Below are 25752 nucleotides of genomic sequence, written 5' to 3'. Positions count from 1 at the left end.
AACTATTCTCCTTGGAGAGGAGAAGGTTAGAGGAGATTTGATAGAGATGTTCAAAATCACGAGGGGGCTAGATAGAGTATAATGTGGGTGGGGGGAACTGTTCCTGCTCATAAAAGGATCGAGACCAAGAGGGCACTGATTTAAAGTGCTTTACAAAAGAAGCAAATGTGATGTGATATAAAAAAAAAATCACTGAGCGAGTGGTTCGAGTCTGGAATGTACTGCCTGGAAGTGTGGTGGAGGCAGGCTCAATCCAGGCATTCGAAGGCATTGGGCGATTATCTGAATAGAAACAATGTGCAAGGCTACAGGGAAAAGGTGGAGAATGGCACTAAGTCATAATGCTCATTTGGAGAGCCCGTATAGACACGTTGGGCCAAATGGCCTCCTTTTGTGCCATTACAATTCTGTGTTTCTGTGATTGTCAGAAGGATTTGAGATCCCAGTTTGAGCTGGAAAATCATGGGTAAAACCGCGAAAAGGTCATTCACCAGCTCAATATGGAAATGACTTATATAAAAGCCACATACTGCGCATGCTGGAATTCTGAAATAAGAACATAAAATGCTGGAAAAACTCAGCAGATCTAGTAGCATCTGTGGAGAGAGAAACAGAGATAATGTTTCGAATCTGTATGACTCTTCTTCAGCAGAAGTGATTCACTCGGTCACCCCATTCGCTGACACAGCAACACAGTTACACCTGAGAGAGACCATTCAGATACTGCATTTGTGCAAAGGGGTTTACTCACTGTGCCCACTTGTTAACACACCAGTTTTAAACCTTCAGAGGCTCTGATCCATAATTGCTACATTCCTCCTGACAACACAGTTTGAATGTTCTGTGTATGGGAAGAAAAGTCACTTGTTCAAACAGCCTACTATTAACCATAGGTGTATGTTCTGCTGTTAACTATACCGGGACAGTTCTGGGTGCCACGGTATAGGAAGGATGTGATGCATTGGAGAGAGTGAATACTAGGTTTACAAGAATGGTTCCAGGGATGAGAATCTTCAGTTGTGAAGATAGATTGGAGTACCAGTGCACTTTGGTTGCCGTATCAATGGACTTAATAATTTTATATAACACAAACACTGGAAAAACTCAGCAGGTCTGACAGCATCCGTGGAGAAACAGACTTGACGTTTCAAGTCCGTAAGATTCGTCAGAGCTGAACAAGAGTCAGCTCTGAAGAAGAGTCATACGGACTCGAAACATCTCTATCCACAGTTGCTGTCAGAACTGCTGAGTTTTTCCAGCATTTTCTGTTCTTGTTTCAGATTTTAGGCATCCCCATAATTTTGCTTTTATAATAATTTTATATCTTGGCCCTGTGGCTCCAATCAGCATCGGATCTCAAAACATAATTTTCTTTTGAACACAATCACGTTTCAATGGCAACCTGTTAACCCAGCATTCGCCGCGGGGCGGAATGAACCTTATTCTTTTTATTCATTCACGGGCGGCGCCGGCTTGGTCATGGTTTAGCGGAGCTCCTTCCGCAGGCGCAGTACCGGGCAGCGACAGGAACATGCGCAGTGTGAGCTCAAACCGGAGCATGCGCAGTCCAGAGATTCCGGAGCTGACCGAAGGACTGAGAAATATCGAGAACAGGAGCCAGTGAGTGGGGAGGAATGGAAGCGGCAGAGATGGCGGGGATCTTCATAAACACCCAGTAGAGGTCTGAAACCGTGAATAAGAAGCTACCGGTCCTGCGGTTGCATTAAACTAGGCGGCGGCAGGTGGAGCCCGCTTTACCTTCGGAGAGAGGCCCAAGTAAACGGCCGCCATTTGTATAGGGGACAATGTGCAGCAGGGCGCATGCGCCGCCGCCATCTTTCTAGTGGGAAACGTGCAGCTGGACTCAAGAACCACACAGAGCAAAAGAGGCCAAAAACAAAAATACCTGGGAAAAACTCAGCAGGTCTGGCAGCATCTGTGGAAGGGAGCACAGTTAATGTTTCAAGTCCGCATAACTTTTCAACAGAACGAAGGAAAAATAGAAAAGGGGTGAAATATAAGCTGGTTTAAGTGGGGGGGCGGGGGGGGGGGAGGGTAGAGCTGGATAGAGGGCCAGTGATAGTGGAGATAACCAAAAGATGTCACAGACAAAAGGACAAAGAGGTGTTGAAGGTGGTGATATTATCTAAAGGCTAATTAAGGGTAGAAAGCAGGGCAAGCAAGGTACAGATAGCTCTGGCGGGGATGGGGTGGGGTGAAGGAATCGAAAAAGGCTAAAAGGTAGAGAGAAACCAATGGATGGAAATACATTTAAAAGTAATGGAAATAGTTGGGAAAAGAAAAATCTATATAAATTATCGGAAAAATCAAAAAGGAGGGGGAAAAATCAGAAAGGGGGTGGGGATGGAGGCGAGAGTTCATGATCTAAAATTGTTGAACTCAATATTCAGTCCGAAAGGATGTAAAGTGCCGAGTCGGAAGATGAGGTGCTGTTCCTCCACTTTGTGTTGAGCTTCACTGGTGCAGCAAGCCAAGGATGGACATGTGGGCATGAGTGCAGGGTGGAATGTTGAAATGACAAGCGACAGGGAGGTCTGGGTAATGCTTGCGGACAGAACGAAGGTGTTCTGCAAAGCGGTCACCCAGTCTGCGTTTGGTCTCTCCAATGTAGAGGAAACCGCATTGGGAGCAACGAGTGCAGTAGACTAAGTTAAGGGAAGTAAAGGTGAAATGCTGCTTCACTTGAAATGAGTGTTTGGGCCCTTGGACGGTGAGAAGAGGGGAAGTAAAGGGGAAGGTGTTGCATCTTCTGCGGTTGCATGGGAAGGTGCCGTGCTGGGGGTTGAGGTGTAGGGGGTGATGGAGGAGTGGACCAGGGTGTCACGCAGGGAACGGTCCCTACGGAATGCCACCGGGGGGGTGAAGGGAAGATGTGTTTAGTGGTGTCATCATGCTGGAGTTGGCGGAAATGGCGGAGGATGATCCTTTGAATGTGGAGGCTGGTGGGGTGATAAGTGAGGACAAGGGGGATCCTATCATGTTTCTAGGAGGGAGAAGAAGGTCTGAGGGTGGATGCGCGGGAGATGGGCCAGACACGGTTGAGGGCTCTGTCAACCACCGTTTGTGGAAAACCTCGGTTAAGGAAGAAGGAGGACATGTCAGAGGAACTGTTTTTGAAAGTGGCATCATCAGAACAGATGCAACGGAGGCAAAGAAACTGAGAGAATGGGATGGAGTCCTTACAGGAAGCGGGGTGTGAGGAGCTGTAGTCGAGGTAGCTGTGGGAGTTGTTAGGCATGTAATGGATATTGGTGGACAGGCTATCAGAAGAGGGCCTTTGGCCCATCGAGTCTGCACCGACATGTGAGAAACACCTGACCTACGTATCTAATCCCATTTACCAGCACTTGGCCCATCGCCTTGAATGTTATGATGTGCCAAGTGCTCACCCAGGTACTTTTTAAAGGATAAAAGCAAAATACTGCGGATGCTGGAAATCTAGAACAAAAACAAAAATACCTGGAAAATCTCAGCAGGTCTGACAGCATCTGCGGAGAGGGATACAATTGACATTTCGAGTCCGTATGACCCTTCATCTGAATTAAGACATATAGAAATGAGATGAAATATAAGCTGGTAGAAGGGAGTGGGGCAGGAGAGCTCGACAGGGGGCCAGTGATAGGTGGAGGCCCAAGAAGAGATTTCCAGCTTTTAAAGGATGTGAGGCATCCCACCTCCACCACCCTCCCAGGCAGCACATTCCAGACCATCACCACCCTCTGGGTAAAAACGTTTTTCCTCACATCCCCCCTAAACCTCCTGCCCCTCACCTTGAACTTGTGTCCCCTCGTGACTGATCCTTCAACTAAGGGGAACAGCAGCTCCCTATCCACCCTGTCTATGCCCCTCATAATCTTGTACACCTCGATTAGGTCGCCCCTCAGTCTTCTCTGCTCCAACGAAAACAACCCAAGTCTATCCAACCTCTCTTCATAACTTAAATGTTTTATCCCAGGCAACATCCTGGTGAATCTCCTCTGCATCCCCTCCAGTGTAATCATATTCTTCCTATAATGTGGCTACCAGAACTGCACACAGTGCTCCAGCTGTGGCCTCACTAAGGTTCTACACAACTCCAACATGATCTCCCTACTTTTGTAATCTATGCCTCAACTGAAAAAGGCAAATGCCCCGTCTGCCTTTTTTACCACCCCACTGGCATGCCCCTCCGCCTTCAGAGATCTATGAACACACATGCCAAGGCCCCTTTGTTCCTCAAGACTTCCTAGTGTCATGCCGTTCATTGAATACTTCCTTGTCAAATTACTCCTTCCAAAGTGTATCACCTCACATTTCTCAGGGTGAAATTCCATCTGCCACTTATCTGCCCATTTGACCATCCCGTCTATATCTTTCTGTAGCCCAAGACACTCCCAAAGTAATTAGGAAAGCAAACAGGGGTTATGAGAAAGCTCTAGCTGGAAAGGGAGGGAAAATCCCAAGATATTCCATAAGTATATCAATAGGGAGAGGATAACCAGGAAAAGGGTCGGGCCCATTATGGACCAAGGGGGAAATCTATGGGTGGAGCCAGAGTGACAGTCTGGAATGCACTGCCTGGGAGGGTGGTGGAGGCGAGTTGCCTCACATCCTTTCAAAAGTACCTGGATGAGCACTTGGCACATCATAACATTCAAGGCTGTGGGACAAGTGCTAGTAAATGGGATTAGGTAGGTCAAGTGTTTCTCACGTGTTGGCGCTGACTCGATAGGCCGAAGGGCCTCTTCTGCACTTTGTGATTCTGTGATTAAGCTCAACCCTGCACTTTCTCTATTCCACTAATGCCTCCGCTGATTTGCTCCCCTTGTACCTGCTAAAAGCCTCTCTTTTCCTTCTCATCGTATCCTGAATATCTCTGGTCATCCACGGTTCTCTGGGCTTGTTACTCCTTCCTATCACCCTAGAGGAAACATGTTGAGCCTGTACCCTTCCCATTTCCTTTTCGAACGCCCCCCACTGCTCTTCTGTAGATTTCCCCACAAGTAGCTGTTCCTAGTCTACCTTGGCCAGATCCTGCTTTATTTTACTAAAATCTGCACTCCCCCAATCCAAAACATTTTTTTTGCAACTTGTCTATTTCTTTGTCCAAAACAAGCTTAAATTGTACCATGTTGTGGTCGCTATCACTAAATTGCTCCCCACATGCGCGTTCATCCCTTTCCCTGTCAGCAGGAGGAGAGAATATTGTGAATGTCTATCCTGGACTGACAGGGATGGATTTTGAAAACTCTTTTTACAGGGGGTTAAAAGGGGAGGATTTACACACAACAAACGCAAACCAAGAGAAATGTATTTTTCCTCTCAATGTCTATCCTGGACTGACAGTCATGGATTTTGGAAATTTCTTTTCCAGGGTATTAGAGGCAGAGGATTGACAGATGGGAAACTCAAACCAAACATCACATCAAGATCTGACAGAGTCATTTGATTCGTCAGGACCTGAATATCATCAAACTTTTAATGTGGAAGGTAAACAACTTATCTGTGTGCAAAGATTTCAAGTAAGGGTAAGAATAATTAATTGGGGAAAAGCCAACTTCAATGGGGTAAAAATGGATCTGACCCAGATAAGTTGGAATTTCAAAGGGAATGGAGTTTAAAAATCGGGAAGTCTTGCTCAAACTATATAAGGCACCAGTTGGACCATGCCTAGAATACTGTGAACAGTTTTGGTCCCCTTCTCTAAGCAAAGATATGCTGGCATTGGAGGCAGTCCAGAGAAGGCTCTCGAGGTTGATCCCGGGTATGGAGGGATTTTTTTATGAGGAGAGGTTGAGTAGGCTGGGCCTGTACTCATTGGAGTTTAGAAGTGTGAGAGGTGACCTTATTGAAACATATAAGATTCTTAGGGATCTTGACAGAGTAGATGCTGAATGGGAGAGTATAGAAACAGGGGGCATAATCTCAGAGTAAAGGGTCGCCCATTTAAGACAGAGACAACGAAGAATTTCTTCTCTCAGTGGGTAGTGAATCTGGAATTCTTTACCGCAGAGGGCTGTAGAGGTTGGGTCGTTAAGTATAATCAAGACTGAGATAGACAGATTTTTAACCTGTAAGAGAATCAAGGGCTATGCAGGAAAGTGGAGTTGAGGATTATCAGATCAGCTATGACCTCATTGAATGGCGGAGCAGATTCGATGGGGCAAATGGCCTACTTCTGCTCCTACATCTTATGGTCTTATGAATCAAAAGTTGGCAGGTGAAACTGTAACTGAACCATGTACTGCCTTCAAAGAGAGTTCTGACACAGTAAAGATATATTGTCATGAAGGGGAAAGGTAGGGTAAACAAATCCGCAGCCCCCTTGATGAGAAAAGAGATAGAGATTGAGATAAAGGAGAAAAAGTGTGCTTATGACACATGTTAGCTGGATAATAAAACCAAGAACCAGGCTGAATAGAGAAGGTTCAGAGGGATTTGGAAAACCAAATAAGAAAAGCAAAGAGAGCATGAAAAGAGACTGAAAGCAAACATGGAAATAAATCAAGAAGTCTTCCGTGGACATGTAAATAGTAAAAGAGTGGTAAAAGGAGGAGTGGAGGCAATTAGGGACCAAAGAGGTGATTTAGGCATGGAGATAGGGGTCATGGTTGAGGTATTAAATGAATATTTTGTATCTGCCTTTACCAAGGAAAAATATGCTGCACAGGTGATTCTGAAAGAGGAGATAGTTCAGACCCTTATGGGGTTTAAAATTGATAGGGAGGAGATATTGGATAGTCTGTCTGACAAAGTTGACAAAACCCCAGGGCTGGATGAGATGCATCCAAGGATACTGAGGGGAAATGAGAGTGGAAATTGTGGAAGCGCTGGCCATAATTTTCCAGTCTTCCTGAGATTCAGAGTTGCTGACACAGGGACTGGAGAATTGCAAATGTTACACCTTTGTTCAAAAAAGGTGTAAAGAGAAGCCCAGCAACTACAGACCGGTCAGTTTAATCTCGGTGCTGGGGAAGCTTCCAGAAATGGTCATTCAGGACATATTTAATAGTCACTTGAGAAAATGTGGGTTAATTAAGGAGAGCCAGCATGGATTTGTTAAGGGAAAATCACGTTTAACTAAGTTGCTTTAGGTTTTTGATGAGGTAACAGAAAGTGTTGTTCGGGGTAATGCTGTTCATGTTGTGTTACATGGACTTCCAAATGGCATTAGATAAAGTACCATACAACAAACTTCTGAGCAAAGATTATAGCTCATGGGATAAAAGGGACAGCAGCAACATGGATACGAAATTGTCTGAGTGACAGGAAACAGAGAGTCATGGTTAATGGATGTTTTTCAGACTGGAGGAAGGTTAAGAGCGGAGTTCCCCAGGAGTCAGTGTTCGCACCCGCGCTGTACCTGATACATATAAATAACCCAGACCTCAGTGTTCAGGCACAATTTTGAAATTTGTGGACAGAGTCTTGAGTGAGCATAGACCACGCAGCAGGTTCCCTTCCCTGAGATGAGGAAAAATTTCTTCACTCGGAGGGTGGTCAACCTGTGGAATTCTCTACCACAGTAGCCTGTGGAGGCCGGGTCACTGAGTATAGCCAAGGAAGAGATTGATCATTTTTTGGATATTAGGGGCATCAGGGGGTTTAGAGAGAAAGCAAGAATATGGCGTTGAGATAGAGGAACAGCCATGATCATATTGAATGGTGGAGCAGGCTCAAAGGGCTGAATGGCCTACTCCTGCTCCTAATTTCTATGTTTCTGAAGGATATTAGTGAACCAGTTGGGTTTTTAGGACAATCCAGCAGTTTTCATGGTCACTTTTTCCTGGTGCCGGCCCCACAAATTACCAGATTCATTCAGCTCAATTTCACAACCTGTTTTTGTGGGTTCTCTCTCACTCACTTTCTCTGTTTTAAATCAATTTCACAGGGTATTAGAAGGAGAGGATTTGCAGTCGGGAAACTCAAACCAAACATCACATCAGAACCTGACAGAGTCGCCCAATTTATCATAACCTAAATATCATTGGATTTTGAACATGGAAGGAAAAAGCACCGTTCAGAGTGAGGAGAAACCGTACACGTGTTCTGTGTGTGGACGAGGCTTCAGCCAATCATCTGACCTGTCAGAACATAAATGCCATCACAACGGGATGAAACCATGGAACTGTGGCAAGGGATTCAAATCCCCGTCTGACCTGGAAAGTCATTGGCGCACTCACACTGGGGAGAAACCGTTCACCTGCTCCGAGTGTGGGAAGGGATTCACTCGTTCGTCCTATCTGCTGATACACCAGCGAGTTCACTCTGGGGAGAGGCCATTCACCTGCTCTAAGTGTGGGAAGGGATTCCTTCAGTCATCCAACCTGCGGACACACCAGCGAGTTCACACTGAGGAGAGACCTTTTAAATGTCCGGACTGCGGGAAGTGCTATAAAGGTTCCATGGAACTTTTGCGCCATCAACGTGTTCACACTGATGAGAGACCATTCAGGTGCTCTCACTGCGGGACTGGGTTCAGGTGGTTGTCTCAACTCACTGCGCACAAGCAGAGTCACACTGGGGAGAGGCCGTTCACCTGCACTGTGTGTGGGAAGGGATTCACTCAGCAATCCCATCTGCTGACACACCAGCGAGTTCACACAGATGAGAGACCTTTTAAATGGCCAGACTGTGGGAAGTGTTTTAAAAGCTCCCAGGACCTGATGTCTCATCAAAGTGTTCACACTGGGGAGAGGCCGTTCAGGTGCTCTCACTGCGGGACTGGGTTCATCTCAACTCATTGTACACCAGCGAATTCACATTGGGGAGTGGCTGTTCACCTGCCCTGAGTGTGGGAAGGGATTCACTCAGTTATCTATCCTGCTAACACACCACCGGGTTCACACTGGGGGGCAACCATTCATCTGCCTTGAATGTGGGAAGGGATTCACCCACCCATCGAACCTTCTGAGACACCAGCGAGTTCATATTGGGGAGAGGCCGTTCACCTGCTCTGAATGTGGGAAGGGTTTTACCCAGTCATCCAACCTGCTGACACACCAGCGAGTTCACACTGGGGACCGACCATTTACATGCTCTGAATGTGGGAAGGGGTTTGCTTATTTATCTACACTGCAGAGACACCAGCAAGTTCACAAGTAACGACAATGGTTGGATTTTGATGTTAATCACATTCAGGACTGAATTATGTATATTGGGGTCTGTTTCTGATGATATTAATAAACTCCAGCCCAGTTATTCGGGCTGATATTGTAGATAAAAGTCAATTAGATTAGCTTTGTGTTAAACACACAGTGTCTTGAGTCTTTTCAATATTTCTAACCCAGGTTAGTTCCTTCTGAAGTGCTCTCTCTCACCCCTGTCCCCTCCATCCTCACTTCCAACAACAAGTGTGAGGAGCTCATGGAGCTTCTTTGTCACTAAGATTGAGACAATCTGATCAGCTGCCTCTGCTGCTTCCTTCCCTCCCTCATCGGCAGCGGCTGTGATTATTTGAATTAGATTTTTACATAATCACTTGGTAAGTGATCAGGTGTCACTGAACATTTGACAGAAAATTGTTCCATTATCATCCTCACAGTGACTATATCTTGCAGACCAAGTGATTCTATCTACACCAGCCTTTCTGGAGAAGATCACCAGAGAAGAGTGAAGACATTACAGTCCACAGCCCAGCTCATAGTGGTGCATACTTCTGATAAATCCAATTAAAATGCAGAGTATATCGGTTTGCTACAGGTTTATCAATATACATTGATTATCAATCATAAGAAATAGGAATTATAGTTCCTGGGTCCCTGGTTTGAAACCAGGCGGAAACATTATCAAAACATACTTTAAGTGTGAGCAATAATTCATCTTTATTGTTAAATATTAACTGTATGTAATACCTTACAGCCATGTGACATTAGCTCTTCCCCTCTACAGTATGTACACACTGAAACTAGACAGAATCTTCCACTTGTTCCCATTTCCAGTCCTGATGGTTCAGAAAGCTTCCCTCAAACCTGCATTTGCCAGCTGATTTGTGTAAGGTTATTAAAGGCTCCTGCAGCATGATCTCCATCACGAACAGTCGGTCAAAGCTACATTTCAGACAGGGCAACAAACCCATCAACGATTCTGTCTTCCCTGCTCCATCGTGAGTGAGACAGGGAAAAGCAGTAGGATTTTGCCCCACCCTCTCCAATCACCCACTGCAAACAGAAAGCAGTGACAGCAACTTCAATCAGCGGGTTACTGCCCATTCCTGGGATGCAAGATACTCCAATACAAGCCAAACCTCATAATACACCAAGCACAGATTCAGATGATTAACTTTAAACATTGCTGCTGTTTTCCGGAGTGAACCCCAGCTCTCCATTCCTCCAGTAGTGTCACCACATTTAAACGGAATCTGTCTCCATCCCACTTTGTTAACATCACAGTTGTTGGGTTAGGAGTGAAAACTGCTCTTTTCTTCACTGGAAGAGTGGGAGTGCTGTTTGTAGGCGCGGGTCTGATATGCAATGAATGATGATTGAATATTTTTAAGGCAGAGGTAGATAGATTCTTGTTAGGCAAGGGAATCAAAGGCTATCGGAGTTAGATGGGAATGTAGAAATCGAAACACAAGATCAGCCATGACCTTATTGAATGGCGGAGCAGGCTTGAGGGGCCGAATGGTCTACTCCTGTTCCTATTTCTTACGTTCTTATGACAGTTTAAAAGTGGCAAGTTCCACTCAAGCCCCTGCACCAACAGAACTGCTCAGAGTCACAGAATTAGAATAGTCACTTACTGGAGGGCTGATTGCATCGGGTTCACATCCGATCAGTTGAGAATGGTCTATTTCATAAGATTACAGGAAGGAAATTAAGGAACTGTACCTGAAATTATCCAAGTCACAATGAAGAACGAAATGTTTGTCCCGGGTAATGGAGGGGAAGGATTAAGAGTTTTCAGTGTGGGACAGAACTGAGAGCAGAGAGAACTGATTGATACAGAATGGCATCATCATCCCTTTTGTGCTTTTTTCATTCATTCATGGGATGTAGGCAGTACTGGCTGGGCCAACATTATATTGGCTATTCCTAATTGCTCTTGAGAACCGAGTGGCTTGCTCAGCCATTTCAGAGTCAACCACATTATTGTGCATCTAGATTCACATGTAGGCCAGACCAGGTAAGGACAGCAGATTTCCTAAAGGACATTTGCGAATTGGATGGGTTTTTAATGACAATTGGTGGTTTCATCATTTAGACTTAATTCAAATTTCACCACCTGCCATGGTGGGATTCAAACACTACCCTGGGCCTTTCCAGTACTAGTCCAGTGACAATACCAGTCCGCTGCCCCCTCCATCTCCCCTGCCCCTCCCAACCTATGACATACCTTCCCTTTTGTTCTTTCCTCCTCTCCTCTGTATCTGTTTCAAACCTGTTACATCTCTTGCATTTACCAGTTTTGATGTAGCACAGTGGTATTTTCACTGGACTGGTATTACAGAGTACTAGGGTAATGCTCTGGTGGTCCAACCATAGCAGGTGGTGAAATTTGAATTCAACAAAAATCTGGAATTAAAAGTCTGCAAAACCCCATCTGGTTCACTAATGTCCTTTAGGGAAGAAAATCCACTGTCCTTACCCGGACTAGCCTACATGTGGCTGACTTGTAACTGCCCCCTGAAAAAATGGGCAATTTAAGGATGGGCAATAAATGCTGGCTTAGCCAGTGATGCCCACATCCCATGAACGAATAACGAAAAAACTATTATCTCTGTTTCTCTCTCTGCCTGCTATTTCCAGCCTTTCCTGATTGAAAAGGCAGGAATCACTCTGTAAAAAGAACAAAAGGGAAGATCTGTGATAGAGAGTGAGGCAGGATGGATTAACTGACACAAGAATGATGGACAGGGCAGCACGGAGCTGGTGATGGTGGATCCGGGTGGTTCGGAGTCAATGCTTTCTCCATCACGGCCTGGGCTCGATGGCTGGTGACCAAACGTTAACCGAACAAACCGTTTTGTGTGAGAAACCTGTCAGCAGTGTAACTGAAGGGCAGTAACGGGTAAAGAGATGATCATCAGTGATTTTGAAGGCTTGCTTGTCAGCTTCCTGGTCAGTCCAACTATTGGAAACCTCCAAACATTCTGGCAGCTTAGCACTGCCCTGTTTGCGACACAAATATTTATCCTCTGTAAGATTCCGGTCCAGGAACAAAATTATTTCAAACCAAATGAATTAAACGAACAATTGAAGCACGTGATCTTGGCAGGGCCCTGTTAAACTCCGGAACAAACATTTTCCTCTGTAATATCGCACCGTCGATTGAAGGGCTGTGGAGCAAAAGTAATAAGATTGTAAAAATACTAAGGTTGAAAAAGTAACACTTTCGCAAATTCGATGAGATCAATTGTATAATTACATCATGTTCATCTGGCGAAGTATATTAGGAACCCAAGTCCAAATCGTCGTGTGAACCTTGTGAATTAAGGCAAACCAGGCATGGATTCTGCAGAAACGACTTTTTCAAAAGGGAATTCAGCAATTTAATGAAAGGGAAGGAAAAATTGGTTCATTAAGAGAGAGAAGCAAATTGCGATTAATTAGTGTGCTCGTTTAAAAAGGGGCCTCGGATCGGATGATGGAAGGGCCTCTTATGCCTTTGCATGAATACATGGTGCTAGGCCATTTTATGATGACATTGTTACATCAGTCTCGCTGCAGCGTTCCTGAGAATAGCAGTTGTATTTCAATTCTCCGCAACAGAGACTCAGATTGCTGCAGCGTTACAGCGCAGTTTAGCATGCCAGACAGTCTCAGCAGTTTCTGTAGTGTAGTGGTTATCACGTTCGCCTAACACGCGAAAAGTCCCCGGTTCGAAACCGGGCAGAAACATTATGAAAACTTACTCATTAAATTGTGAGGATAATTTGCATCGTTAAAGCTTACTTGAATCTCCAATGTTGCAGGCATAATGCATTTTCTCTCACCGAGGTCATAAAACACGTGCAGCAAAATCAGAATACCTGCAAAAACTCAGCAGGTCAGGCAGCATCTGCGGAGAGGAACACAGTTAATAAATAGAAAAGAGGTGAAATATAAAAGATATATGCGATTTTATATTTCACCTCTTTTCTATTTTTACTTAGTTCTGTTGAAGAGTCATACGGACTCGAAACGTTAACTGTGTTCCTCTCCGCAGATGCTGCCAGGCCTGCTGAGTTTTTCCAGGTATTTTTATTTTTGTTTTGGATTTCCAGCACCCGCAGTTTTTTGCTTTTATCTGCAGCAAAATCAGTACGTCTTTCGATGCAGTTTAACAGTTACTCACCATGTTAAAGGTGTCTCATTGTAACGTGTGCTCACAAAGATAGACAAAGAGTGATCAGATCTAATTAACACATCATTCTCAAGCCTGTTCCCAATAAAATTCTGGGATTTTGTTTAAATTTAATTGTGCTCAATTTCAAAAGAGCACCATATGATTTGCATTTCCTGTTGACTGACATTCTTTCGTCTATCAGTCATGTTTGCAATTCGGGGCTGGTGTATATTTCAGAGAGTCTCAATTCAGACGAAGGCATCAATAACAGATAAAATATGAATATTAAATATAGAATAACGGAACAAATACTGAGTTTCTTTAATTTCGTCTTCCAAGGATGAGAAGGATGTTCCTAATGATTGAGCAGAAAGCATTCCGCCCGGAGACATTTGCTGGACGGACACGTCTACATTTTGAAATTCAAAACAAGCTGAGGCACCAGGGTCAAATCAATAGTTGCTTCCCTGCAACAAGTGACATGGACCCTCAGTCCAACCGTTGGAAACCTCCAAACACCCTGGTAGCTCAGCACTGCCCTGTTTGTTCCACAAATATTTATCCTCTGTTAGATTCCGGTCCAGGAACAAAATTATTTCAAACCAAATGATGTAAACGAAAAATTGAAGCACGCGATCTTGGCAGGGCCCTGTTAAACTCCGGAACAAACATTTTTCTCTGTAATATCACACCCTCGGTTGAAGGGATATGGAGCAAAAGCAATAAGATTGTAAAAATAGTAAGGTTAAAAATAACACTTTCGCAAATTCGACATCAGATCAATTGCATAATTATATCATGTTCATCTGGTAAAGTATATTAGGAACCCCAGTCCAAATCGTCATGTGAACCTTATGAATTAAGGCAAACCAGGCATGGATTCTGCAGTAACGACTTTTTCAAAAGAGAATTGAGTAATTTAATGAAAGGGAGAAGAAATAGATGATTTAGAGAGAGAAGCAAATTGTGATGAATTAGTTTTCTCGTTTAAAAAGGGACCTGAGATCGGATGTTGGAAGGGCCTCTTTTGCCATTGTTTGGATACATGGTGCTCGGCTATTTTATGATGACATTGTTACATCAGTCTCGCTGCAGCGTTCCTGAGAACAGCAGCTGTATTCCATTTCTCCGCAATACAGATCCAGATTGCTGCTGACTTACAGCGCAGTTTAGCATTCCGGACAGGATCATTCAAACATGGCAGTTTCTGTAGTGTAGTGGTTATCACGTTCGCCTCGCACGCGAAAGGTCCCCGGTTCGAAGCCGGGCAGAAACATTATGAAAACTTACTCATTAAATATTGAGGATAATTTGCGTCGTTGAAGATTACCTGAATCTCCCATGTTGCAGGCAATATGAGGTCACAAAATGAATGCAGCAAAATCAGCACGTGCTGAGATTCCATGACACACTTGAGTGGATAGATGTCCGTATTTCACTGCGCTCACATATTAGCAGCTCGTTTTTGTCAACAAGATAAAACAATGGATCTTTCGATGCAGCTTAAGAAAGTTACTCACCATGTCAAAGGTGTCTCAGTGTAATGTGTGCTCATAAAGACAGACAAAGAGGGATCAGATCTAATTAACGCATCATTCTCAAGCCTGTTCCCTGTAAAATTCTTTGATTTTGTTGAAATGCTGACTGTTGTACTACATCTCAAATCAGACCCATATCAAATGCATTACCTGGTGACTTACATTCTTTTGTTTGCCAGTCAAGTTTGCAATTCGATGCTGTCTATTTCAGAGCGCCTCAAGTCAACCAAGGGCATCAATATCAAATACATTAATACTGAATGGTGAATAAGGTAAAAAAAAATGCTGAGAAATGTTTGTTGAATTTCTTCTGCTGAGGAGAAGTGTGTTCATAATGATTGAGCAGAAAGCATTGCTGCCTAAGACATTTGCTGAACCGAGCCTTCTGCATTTTGAAATTCAAACAAACAGGCACCAGGTGGAAACCAAGAGTCGTCTTCCTGTAACAAGTAACATGACCTCTCAGTCTAACCATTAGAATCCTCCAAACATTCTGGTAGATCAGCACTTTTTCCTAAACAAATATGTATTCTGTAAGATTACCTTCCCAGAACAAATACATTTTAAACCAAATGAACGAAACAAACTGTGCCAGCCGTTGATCTTGGCAGGGCTCTGTTGAACTGTAACAATGATTTCCCACTGTGATATTACACCCTCGATTAGCCGTTTGTGGAGCAAATGTAATTAGATCGTATAAATCAACTCAGAAATAATGAGATGGTTCATTAGAAAAATAAGCACTTTTGTCAATTCGATATGAAATCAATAGAAAAAGTAAATAATGTTCATAGGCTTAGCTATGTAAGAAGCACTAGTCTAAATCTTCATGGCATTGGGGGAGGAAAACAGTGTTAATTAAGGTAAACTAGGCATGGAATCTGCAGAATCTCCTTTTTCAAAAGGGAATTGTGTAATTAATTGATATTCAGAATAATAACAGGTTTACTAAAAGAGGGAAGGAAACTGAGATTAATTCGTTTGCTCTTAAAAAAGCTGATCGAGACAGGATTATGGAAGGGCCCCGTATGCCATTGAATAGATACATGGTGCTTTGCCGTTTTATGATTACATTGTTATATGAATCTTTCTGCAGCATGCCTGATAATACCAGCTGAATTCCATTTCACCGAAACAGAGACTCAGAGTGCTGCTGCATGACAGCATGGCTTAACATTCCGGATAGGCCCTGGTCAGTCGGACAGCTCACCCTTCATTCTCCCCTGATTCCGTTTCCTAAAGAGTTTGTAATTATTCATAGAACTGGAGACTGGGTTTCCTGTTTTGGTTCCTCCTCTATTTTACCACCTGCCAACTAACAACATTTTCCAAAATCTCGTCACAATGTTCCGCCTTGCACCATGTTCAGGGGTGAACACATTCAGTTTTGTGGAGAGACTATAAAGGCCGGGATCGTTTTCTTTAGAGCAAAGCAGGTTAAACCGAGTTTTCATGGTTTTGTTTAAAATTATTGGGCTGTGGAAGGGATCAGCGGCGGGCGGTTTGATAGAGCAGTTAGGGAGAAACTGTTTCCACTCTCGAGGGTCAGTCACCAGAGGACTGGGGTTTATGATAATTAAATAAGGACAGGCTTGCATTTATATAGCACCTTTCCCGACCAGCGGACGTCTCAAATCGCTTTCCAGTCAATGAAGGACATTGTGAAGTGTCGTCATTGTGGTAATGTCGGAAACACGGCTGCCAATCACCGCTCAGCAAACTCCCACAAACATTAACGTCATAATGAGCGGAGAATGTGTCTTTGTGACGTTGATTGAGGGATAAACATTGACCAGGAAGCGGGGAGAACTCCCCTGCTCTTCTTTCAAATAGGCTCATGGCATCTTTTAGATTCTGGCGCGTTCATGTCTCTTTTTTCCGTACTGAACATGAAAGGAGAGATGTCACCAGACCTGCACCGAGTCGTGGCTTCCTCGGTTCCTTGGTGGTTTTTCCTCTTCCTCTATTCTGAAGACCGATACAAAGTGATCCTGTGGCATATCTGCCATTTCCTCGGTTTCAATTACAGTATCGCTTGTCTTGCTAGTCTTTAGGAGCACTCATTGCTATTAGCCATCTTTGAGACGGAGAGTAATTATGTTAATCTGCATCTGTAAACAAACTGCTAGTAGGTCTACCGAGTGACAGTTGAAAATGATTCATAACCTTTACTGTTTCGTGTATCATGAAATGTGCTTCTTTTTCGTTTGTGGGATGTTTTTCAGCGCATCTGGAAGAGCAATTGCCACGTGGCTGTAAGATACTGTATTTAATATTTAACAACACAAGTGAATTATCGAACTTCTCTTCACATTTAAATGTACAGGTTTTGATAATGTTTCTGTCTAATTTCAAACCGGGGTCTTTTTGTGTGTTTGGTGAACGTGATAAGCACCACGCTACAGAATCACTGCGCTGCCGAAACCCAATGGACCTGTCCGCAATGTTAACCTGCGCGGTCATGCAGCAGCACTTTGGGTCTTTGTTTTGAAGAAATGGAATTCAGCTGCTACAATCAGTAATTCTGGAATCAGACTGATTTAGCAATGTCATCTTAAAATGACACAGCGCATTAGGAGACAATTCGGCCCATCGTGTCTATGTCAGTTTTTTTACAAAGAGCTTTCCAATTCGCCCTAATTTCCTTCTCTTTTTACATTATCCTGATTTTTCTCCCTTTCCAGTTCCCTTTTGAAAACTCTGAGAAACAATATTGAAAGAGGAGCAGGAGTTTCTGCAGTGCCCATGCGCACTGTGTGATCATTAACAAAGTTTCCCAGACCCAAAGACATTAAGAGTTGGACTTTAGATTCCAATATAATTTTTGAACCAAAAATGTATTTATGCAGCTGATTTCATACCGAACATTCCAAAGAGATTGATTCAGATCAAGCATGTCCTCGTTTTTCTCAGTCGCTCTACACAATCTAATTCCTCTTGCTGTACAAACTGTTACAGAGACTGTTATAGAAAAGAGGGAAAGGTTTGCTGCAGCTACACAAAGCCCTGGTTAGATCACACCTGGAGGACTGTGGATAGTTCTGGGAACGGCACCTTATAAAGGATCAATATTTGCCTTGAAAGTTTCAGAGGAGCCGCATTGATTCTGTTGGTGGGTTTGGAAATTGAAAGTTGTCCATCCGCAGCTTGTGGCACAATTTCCCCTCACTGTTCACGTCATGTTCATGTCGAACACACTCGATGCTGTTATTGGTGAACAAGTCTTCTGTGTTTTAACTAAACGCTGTTATTCGGCGCTCCCGCTCCTGCCGCCCGGGTTTGGCCCTCATCAGGGAATGTTGTTTTCTTGTTGCTGTGTGAACTGTCACAATGAACTGATCCCGGAGTCTCTTTCCCCTGGGATCCACAAAACCCGTCACTTCTCTTCCTTCATTCTCACTCTTTCATTCCCAGTTTGAGTCGGTTCTCCTTTCGGGTTCTTCAACAAATCCATTTGGACGGACAAGTGGCAGCTGAAATTTAAGATTCGGAAGTGTGAAGTGATTCATTTTGATCGGAGAGGAGAGGAAACTGAAAATTAAGGTTACAATTTTAAAGGGGCTTCTATGTTGCACAGCGAGTGGTTCGGATCTGGAATATATCAATTCGGTTCAGTTCCACGAGGGGGTGGACGCATTTTTACCATCGCAAACTTCATTCACATTAGTTGTGTAGCTTCACATGAAAAAGGTTCAGGGAGAAAAAGCAGGTTGGGAAGATGCAAGAGGAGGTTGTTTCTTTCGAGATGTTTTTACATTGGAGGCCGTTCAGTTACTGAGCGTTACAAAGTGGACGGCGATTGAAATTTCCAGTCAAGGCAATGACAATTTTAGACGTCGCAGTGGTCACGTGGACGAGCGGTCTAAGGCGCTGGATTTAAGTTTCAGACTATGGAGGCGTGGCTTGAAACCCCATCGCTGCCAGAGTTTCAGACTGTCCGTATTTTCAATCAATTTTGCCACACCCTTCAGTCATTGAGTTGGAAAGGGCTGCAGCACAGAGAAAGGCCTTTCGGCCCATCGAGTCTGCGCCGGTCAAACAAATACCTAACTATTCTAATCCCATTTTCCAGCACTAGGCCCATAGCCCTGTATACCATGGCATCGCAAGTGCACATCCAAATACTTCTTAAATGTTATGAGGGTTTATGCCTCTACCACCCTTTCAGACAGTGAGTTCCAGATTCCCACCACCCCCTGGGTGAGAAAATTCTTCCTCGCATCCCCTCTAAACTTCCTACCCTTTACCTTAAAATCCGTCCACCAAGGGGATAAGTTCGTTCCTGTGTGCCCTATTATGCCCCTCATAATTTTATGCACCTCAATCATGTCCCCCCTGTGTGTGTTCGGTGTGCAGTGCCCCATTCTGGCAGAAAGATCGAGGAGAGGCAGCAGAAATTGCAGGACAGCCAGGAATAGATGGGGCTGCATTTCTTCATTCCCTTCTGTAAACCCTTTGTCGTTTTATGTACAGAACATTAAAAGGTACATGGCGACGATGTACGGAACTGACTTGCTTATGTAATGGGTTTGAAACCCTTTACAGTTTCCTGATACAGGTGAAGATCCGACATTTTGAACCTGCAATCTACATTTAGTAGTTTACATTTCTCACTGTTCCTGTTTTAAGAATGAATTACAGATTTGCTTACCTATTAAATGGACTAAAAAGCCTTTCAAACACTTCCCTGTATTTTTCATTTCCGTTCATCTGTTGGCATTCATCAAATTTGCATTTGGAAATGGAACAAAAACGGAGCCAATTTGGTGACATCCTTGATTTCTGGATGTGTGTCTCCCCTTAGGCCGCTGTCTCTATCGGTGTCTATGTCTGTGTGTGTTCCTCCGCGTGTGTCAATGTGATTCAGTACCCTGAGGGGGATGAATGCATTTTTACCATCATAAACTTCACTCACTTTCGTTATGCATCGTCATGGTAAATGGCACAGAGAATTACAGTAGGTTTAAAATTTGGAAGAGGGCCTTAACCTTTCCGGCGCTGTTGGCGTAACCCGTGGTTAAAATAGTGGACTTATCAAACTAGATGCTGTGAGTTCGATCCCTGCTGATGCCTGTGGATAAAGTTTAGCTGATGGAAGCAGTGGAAATGTAAACTGTGGGGAGGAGTATCTCAGCTGTGAAGAGATTTAGACACGTCAGGGTAACAAAGATAGAACATGGGAGAATACTTTCCAGATGTGCAAAGCTATTAAGAAGGTCTGACAGAAATTGAAAAATGTTGAACTATTTAGGCACAACAAGTAATTAGGAAAGCTAATAGAATGTTATAATTTGCTGTGAGGGGGAATTGAAGTAAGAAGGTTATACTTCAGTTGCACAGGACAGTGATATCAGGAGTACAGTGTAGAGTATTGGCCTCCTCATTTAAGGAAAATGTAAATGCGTTAGAAGCAGTTCAGAGAAGGCTTACTGAACTAATACCATGAATGGGCGGCTTGTCTTATGAGGAAAGGTGGCAGGCTAGGCCTGCATCCAATGGAGTTTAGAAGGCTAAGAGGCGATTTGATCGAAATCTTTCAGATCCTGAGGGGTCTTGACAGGGTGAATGTGGAGAGGATCTTTCGTCTTGTGGGAGAATTTAGAACCACGGTTCACTGTTTCCAAATAAGGGGCCGCTCATTTAAGACAGAGATGAGAGAAGTTTTTTTCTCAGAGGGTCGTGAGTACTTGTAACTCTCTCCTTCAAAAGGCAGTGGAAGCAGAGTCTTTGAATATTTTTAAGGCACAGCTAGATTGATTCTTGATCAACAAGGGGGTGAAAGGTGATCGGGGTAAGCAGCAGGTTTCAATCAGATCAGCCGTGATCTTATTGAATGGCGGAGAAGGCTTGAAGGGCCGAGTATCCTACTCCTGCTCCAAGTTCATATGTTCACATGTTCTTTGAGTCCAGACTGCTTCCCGGCTCAGTGCCCAAATGCCAAAAAGTCAAGGATGATTGAAATTTTCACTGAGCAACATGTAAACTGACAGTGGATTCACTCGGTGCGATGGTGTGTTCCAGTTCTATATGTGCAATCATATAATCAATTTCTATTTATTGTTTTGAACCCAATATTTCTAATGGGCTGGATGTTATGCACATGTTTGATCTAATTTATCCCATTTACAAAAATAAATATTGGAAAATTATTTGTGTGGGAGGTTACTGGATAAAAGCAGGCCTGGAAATGGAGCAGAGAAAGAGGATCCCTGGAGTGATGTTCAGTCAGTTCAGGAGGATGGTATCAGAGGGAGTGGAGTATGGAGAGAGGATCCCTGGGGTGATCTTCAGTGAGTTCAGCAGGATGGTTTCAGAGTGAATGGAGAAGGGAGAGAGTATCCCCAGGGTGATGTTCAGTGACTTCAGAAGAAAGGCATGAGAGAGAATGGAGCAGGGAGAGAGGATCCCTGGGGTGATGTTCCGTGAATTCAGTTGTTTGTTGTGCCTGGCAGGCCGCAGGGCCTGGGAATTTCCACTATTTGTGCTCCCTGGTGTTCCTAATAAGCCCCAAACTGTGGTAATAATTTGCAGGATTAATGCTCGATAATGTGTTTGTGTCAGATCGGCCCTAGTCTCTAGGAATCTCCCATGGTTTGTGTCAATGGTTCAGTCTGCGGTATTTGTGTATTTTTTGTTATTCATTTATGCGATGTGGGCGTGGCTGTCTGGGCCAGCATTTATTGCACATTCCTAATTGCATTGAGAAGGTGGATTGTGACGTCTCTGCCTTGTGAGTGTTTAATTGGACAAGGTGGAGAGAGTCCAGGCGAATGCTCTGGGCGCATGGGTTCAAATCCCAACATGGCAGCTGCTGGAATGTGAATTCAATTATTAAACCCTGGGATTGAAAACTAGCCTCAGTAATGGTGACCATGACAATTATCACCGATTGTCGTAAAAATCCATCTGCTGCACTAATGTTTTTCAGTGAAGGGAATCTGCCATCCTTACCCAGCCTGGTCGACATGTGATTCCAGGTCGACAGCAACCTGACTGACACTTAACTGCCCTCTGAAATGGCCTTGGAAGCCGGGCTGTTCTGGGCGGCCTTGCCAGCGACACCCACACCTCATGAAAGGGTAAAGAGATAAAAAAAAACTTTTATTCCCTATCTAACCGCTGCTGCACCGACCCTGGGAGTGTTAGATGGGACAGTGTAAAGGAAACTTTCGTCCTCCATATACTGTCCTGTATGGGCCTCTGATGAAGCAGATCCCTGCTGTTTACAATTACCTGACATGTGACTGTGACAGGCCTGAGTATGAGTGAAATCACCGAGGTTCCCCTCGCTGTGCAATCATCCTGGCTCTGGGGTTTGACATAAAAAGGCAGAGGTAAAGGTGTATTAACACCGATGGGTCGCTGGATGGCGCAGTGACTCTTTCACTGAAGGACCTTGGGCTCTGAAGAAGAGTCACGAGGACTCGAATCGTTAACTCTTTTTTTTCCCCACAGATGCTGTTGGGCCTGCTGAGTTTTACCAGCATTTTCTGTTTTTGATTCACATCCCAAACAGGAATAGTTAAAAACACCTGTCTGGGAAAGGGGAGGAAACAGTGTAATAGGGGAAATGGAGTGGTGTCGATGGGCCTGGGGGAAAAGAGTTCAGCAAAGTCAGTTCTTTTCACATTCATGATTTATTAACAATTTCGGAGAACATTTTACAGAAAAGTTTATTTTAAAGTCAACTGGACAGAATAAGATGACTGAGAGTCACACTGAGAACAGAACACATTCGCTCTGAGCTGCCAACTGTATGTACAGCTGTAACAGAGACCAGAAAGAGAAAACCGGAGCTCAACATAAAGGGAAGGGAATAATTGTGAATGAGGAATGAGGAAAGCTACTTATTTACACATGGAATTCAAACTACTGGGGAATTATAAGCTACAATTACAACACAGCCATAATTATCTCGCACATTTCAAACAGAGAAGCGGAAATACCGTCCATGACTGTCTTAGTTACAAATTCGGAAATATGAACTGAAGGTATTTAATTTTTAGATTCACCGAGAGGACATATTTTAAATTCGTAATACAGAGATCTCAATAAACGGCTGAGGAAAATCTACGGTGTCCAAAATTCAACTGGTCACTTGATCTGCAAAAGAGGATAAAATAATGAAGCAGATGTTTAGAATGTGGGACATTTATGTTAGTGTTTTAATCAATGAAACATTGAGAGATTTTTCAAACCGCTTCTGTCAGCTTGAAGTGTGAGTGGATTGAATCTTCTCACCTTCACCAGAGTGACGGCAGTGCTGTAGAAAATGCTCAGGAAGAACAGGATGATGAATGTGGAAGCGGTTGTCCAGATGTTGCCGTTATCATCCTCAGAATCTTCAATCCAGGTGCGATCTGTGGAATCTGCGAGGATATAACCGAGGAAATATAATTAGGTTGTTTATTAATCTTGGATATCTTTTAAAAAATATACTCTTTACTCTTTCCTAAGTTATTAATGTATTCTCTAATTTAATGTTCAATATATATCTACTGTTAAGCTCGTGAATTTCAGCAACCTATCTCTGTAACTATCTCCACAGCTGTTCTTCCTTTACAATCCTCGTATAGTCCGAGTCGGAAAATATAGAAAATTATCTCCAATATCATTTTATTTTCGAACAATTTCGTACGATCTATTATTGGAGAATATTATGATGGATATCAAGAGAGATTCACTGAGCAACTTATTTGGAAACTGTGAACGTTGCTTTTTTAAATCTCGGATGTGAGTTCCCATCTTGTTTGTCTATTTGTGATGGGAATGTTTGGTGCGTCATTAACTTAAATCAGATTCTCAGTAAGAACATTGTTTCAGTGTGCTTTTCGGATCATTATGTAATAGGGACAATTGCCGGAGGATACGTCGGTTAAAAAAGTGCATTTGAATTAAACCTTCTTCAATAGCCTGGCGTTTGTGTCATGCTTTAGCTTTTATGTATGTGTGCATGAGTATATCGTGCCGTGCATCACTCTTTGTTTCTGTGTCCATATGTGTGTAAGAGTATTGAGGTGTGTTCATTTGCCAATGAGTGCTGACTTGTGCATTTTTGTGTCTGCGTCTGCATGTATATTTTGTTTTTTTTGCCAATGTGTATGTATGAGTGTGTTATTGTGTGTGTTTATGTATTGATATCTATGTTTATTTATTACTATCTGTGTTAATGTGTGTTTATGCGTTCTTGTCTGCTAATATGTGTTGATGTTTCTTTTTGTGTTCCACGTATGTGTCAGCATATTAATGTCTGTGTCACAGCGTGTGTGTGTGAGAGAAAGAGAGAGAGTTTTTAATGTGTGCATTTGTGTGTTGATGGATATTTAAAACTATGTATCAATGTGTATTTATGTTTTCAAACGTACTAACGTGTGTTTTTTGTGTTCTCGTGTGTATAAGCGTGTTTCATGTTTGTGTCTACATGTGTGCCTGTGAATGTGTTAGTCTGTTCCTCTATGTTTTTGTCTGTCTGGGTGTCGTCTGCTCATGTGTGTGCATGTGTTCATGTGTATCCATGTACTTGTTTTAATGTGTATGATAGTGTGTGTCTTTTTGTCTGTATTTCTGTCATTGTGAATGTGTGATAATGCATATTTGTGTCCTTGTATGAGTCTGCTTGTCTGGTTTTATCTATTTGTGTGTGTGAGATTGTGTATATGTGTGTGAGTGTGTGTGTATGTGTGTGTGCACGTGTGTATTTGTGTGTGTGTGTGTGATTGTGTATATGTGTGTTCCTGTGCCAGCATTTGTGTGTGTATTTGTGTTTATGTGTGATTGTGTGTGCGTGTGTGTCTGTCTGTGCCTGTGTTTGTGTGTGTGCAAATGTGTATTTGTCTATGTGTGTGTGTTTGTGTGTCTGCCCGTGTTTGTGTGTGTGTCTGTGCCTGTGTGTGTGTGTGTGTGCCTATGTATGTATGTGTGTGTCTGCCTGTACTGTGTGTGTTTGTGTCTGCGTGTCTGTGCCTATGTGTGTATGTATGTATGTTTGTGTGCGTCCATTTGTGTCCCTTGTGTGCAATTTTACTATTTTTCAGTGTTTCACCAGGTCCCAACGATCGAGTCTGACCCTGATAGTGAAAATTTTGGTGAATATTTTCAATGTTCTGTATAAACGTGTTTTCTGTGAGGTGCAAGGTGATATCAGGTGAACGAATGCAAACAATCAACCATCTGCCTCATAAAATTCAGGGGCAGAACCGTGAACAACCCAGGGAGGATTTAATCATCAGTTTAGATTCGGATGATGGGAAATCAATCTTAGCATAAGATTAACAGGAACAAGAGTGTGAAAACTTCTTAAAATTATGTTGCATAAATATATATTTTACGACATTTTAAGCATGATGGGACTTTAAAACCTGTGGCCAGTAAGCTAGAAGCCGACTTCTGCTGTTGGTAACTGGGTCCTTACAGCAGAGGCCCGTTCCCTTCCAGATTCTCTGCTCGAGGACTGAGAGTCCAGTGAGTTAATAGTTTTGCTCCGTCTGCTTGGCTAAGCTATTTCCCTTTCGGTTCTCTCTGCTGAGAAGGTGGAGACACACCGGGTTAACTAATGGCCTTCCTCGTCTTTCTGTTTAGCAAGTGGAGGTAAAATTGGCTAAAAATTTTCCTTTCAGTTTTCTCTGTTGGGGAAGCGGAGGTACAGGGGGTTAATAATTTCCCTTCCCCCTCTCTCTGTTGGGGAAGTGGAGGTATAGCGGGTTAACAATTTCCCTTCCCCCTCTCTCTGTTAGTGAAGTGGGGGTACAGTGGGTTAACAATTTCTCTTCCCCTTCTCTCTGTTAGTGAAGTGGGGGTATAGTGGGTTAATAATTTCTCCTCCCCCTCTCTCTGTTGGGGAAGTGGAGGTATAGCGGGTTAACAATTTCCATTCCCCCTCTCTCTGTCGGGGAAATGGGGGCACAGTGGGTTAACAATTTCCCTTCCCCCTCTCTCTGTTGGAGAA

General features: G+C 43.4%; 1 protein-coding gene, 1 long non-coding RNA gene and 2 other non-coding genes across 4 annotated transcripts in view; all 4 read left to right on the top strand.

The window, feature by feature from the left end:
• LOC144698362 (uncharacterized) overlaps positions 1–9105 on the top strand; it is a 58982-nt gene extending 49877 nt beyond the window's left edge. Inside the window, exons 9-11 of the mRNA XM_078570317.1 lie at positions 8168–8501; positions 8755–8925; positions 9007–9105. Of these exons, the coding sequence (XP_078426443.1) occupies positions 8168–8501; positions 8755–8925; positions 9007–9105 (604 nt within the window). The remainder of the gene's footprint in view (positions 1–8167; positions 8502–8754; positions 8926–9006) is intronic.
• Positions 1–25752, top strand: part of LOC144696884 (uncharacterized) — a 410945-nt gene that overhangs the window by 133557 nt on the left and 251636 nt on the right. The gene's annotated exons all lie outside the window — the stretch shown is intronic.
• trnav-aac (transfer RNA valine (anticodon AAC)) lies at positions 12770–12842 on the top strand. The gene has a single exon. It is a non-coding gene; the product is annotated as a tRNA-Val (tRNA).
• trnaa-cgc (transfer RNA alanine (anticodon CGC)) lies at positions 14473–14545 on the top strand. Its single transcript has one exon. It is a non-coding gene; the product is annotated as a tRNA-Ala (tRNA).

The sequence above is a fragment of the Cetorhinus maximus genome, chromosome 23 (genome assembly GCF_964194155.1).
Source record: "Cetorhinus maximus chromosome 23, sCetMax3.hap1.1, whole genome shotgun sequence".
NCBI classification, from domain to species: Eukaryota; Metazoa; Chordata; class Chondrichthyes; order Lamniformes; family Cetorhinidae; genus Cetorhinus; species Cetorhinus maximus.
The sequence above is the reverse complement of the archived record's forward strand: the minus strand, read 5'-3'. Positions and strand labels throughout refer to the sequence as shown.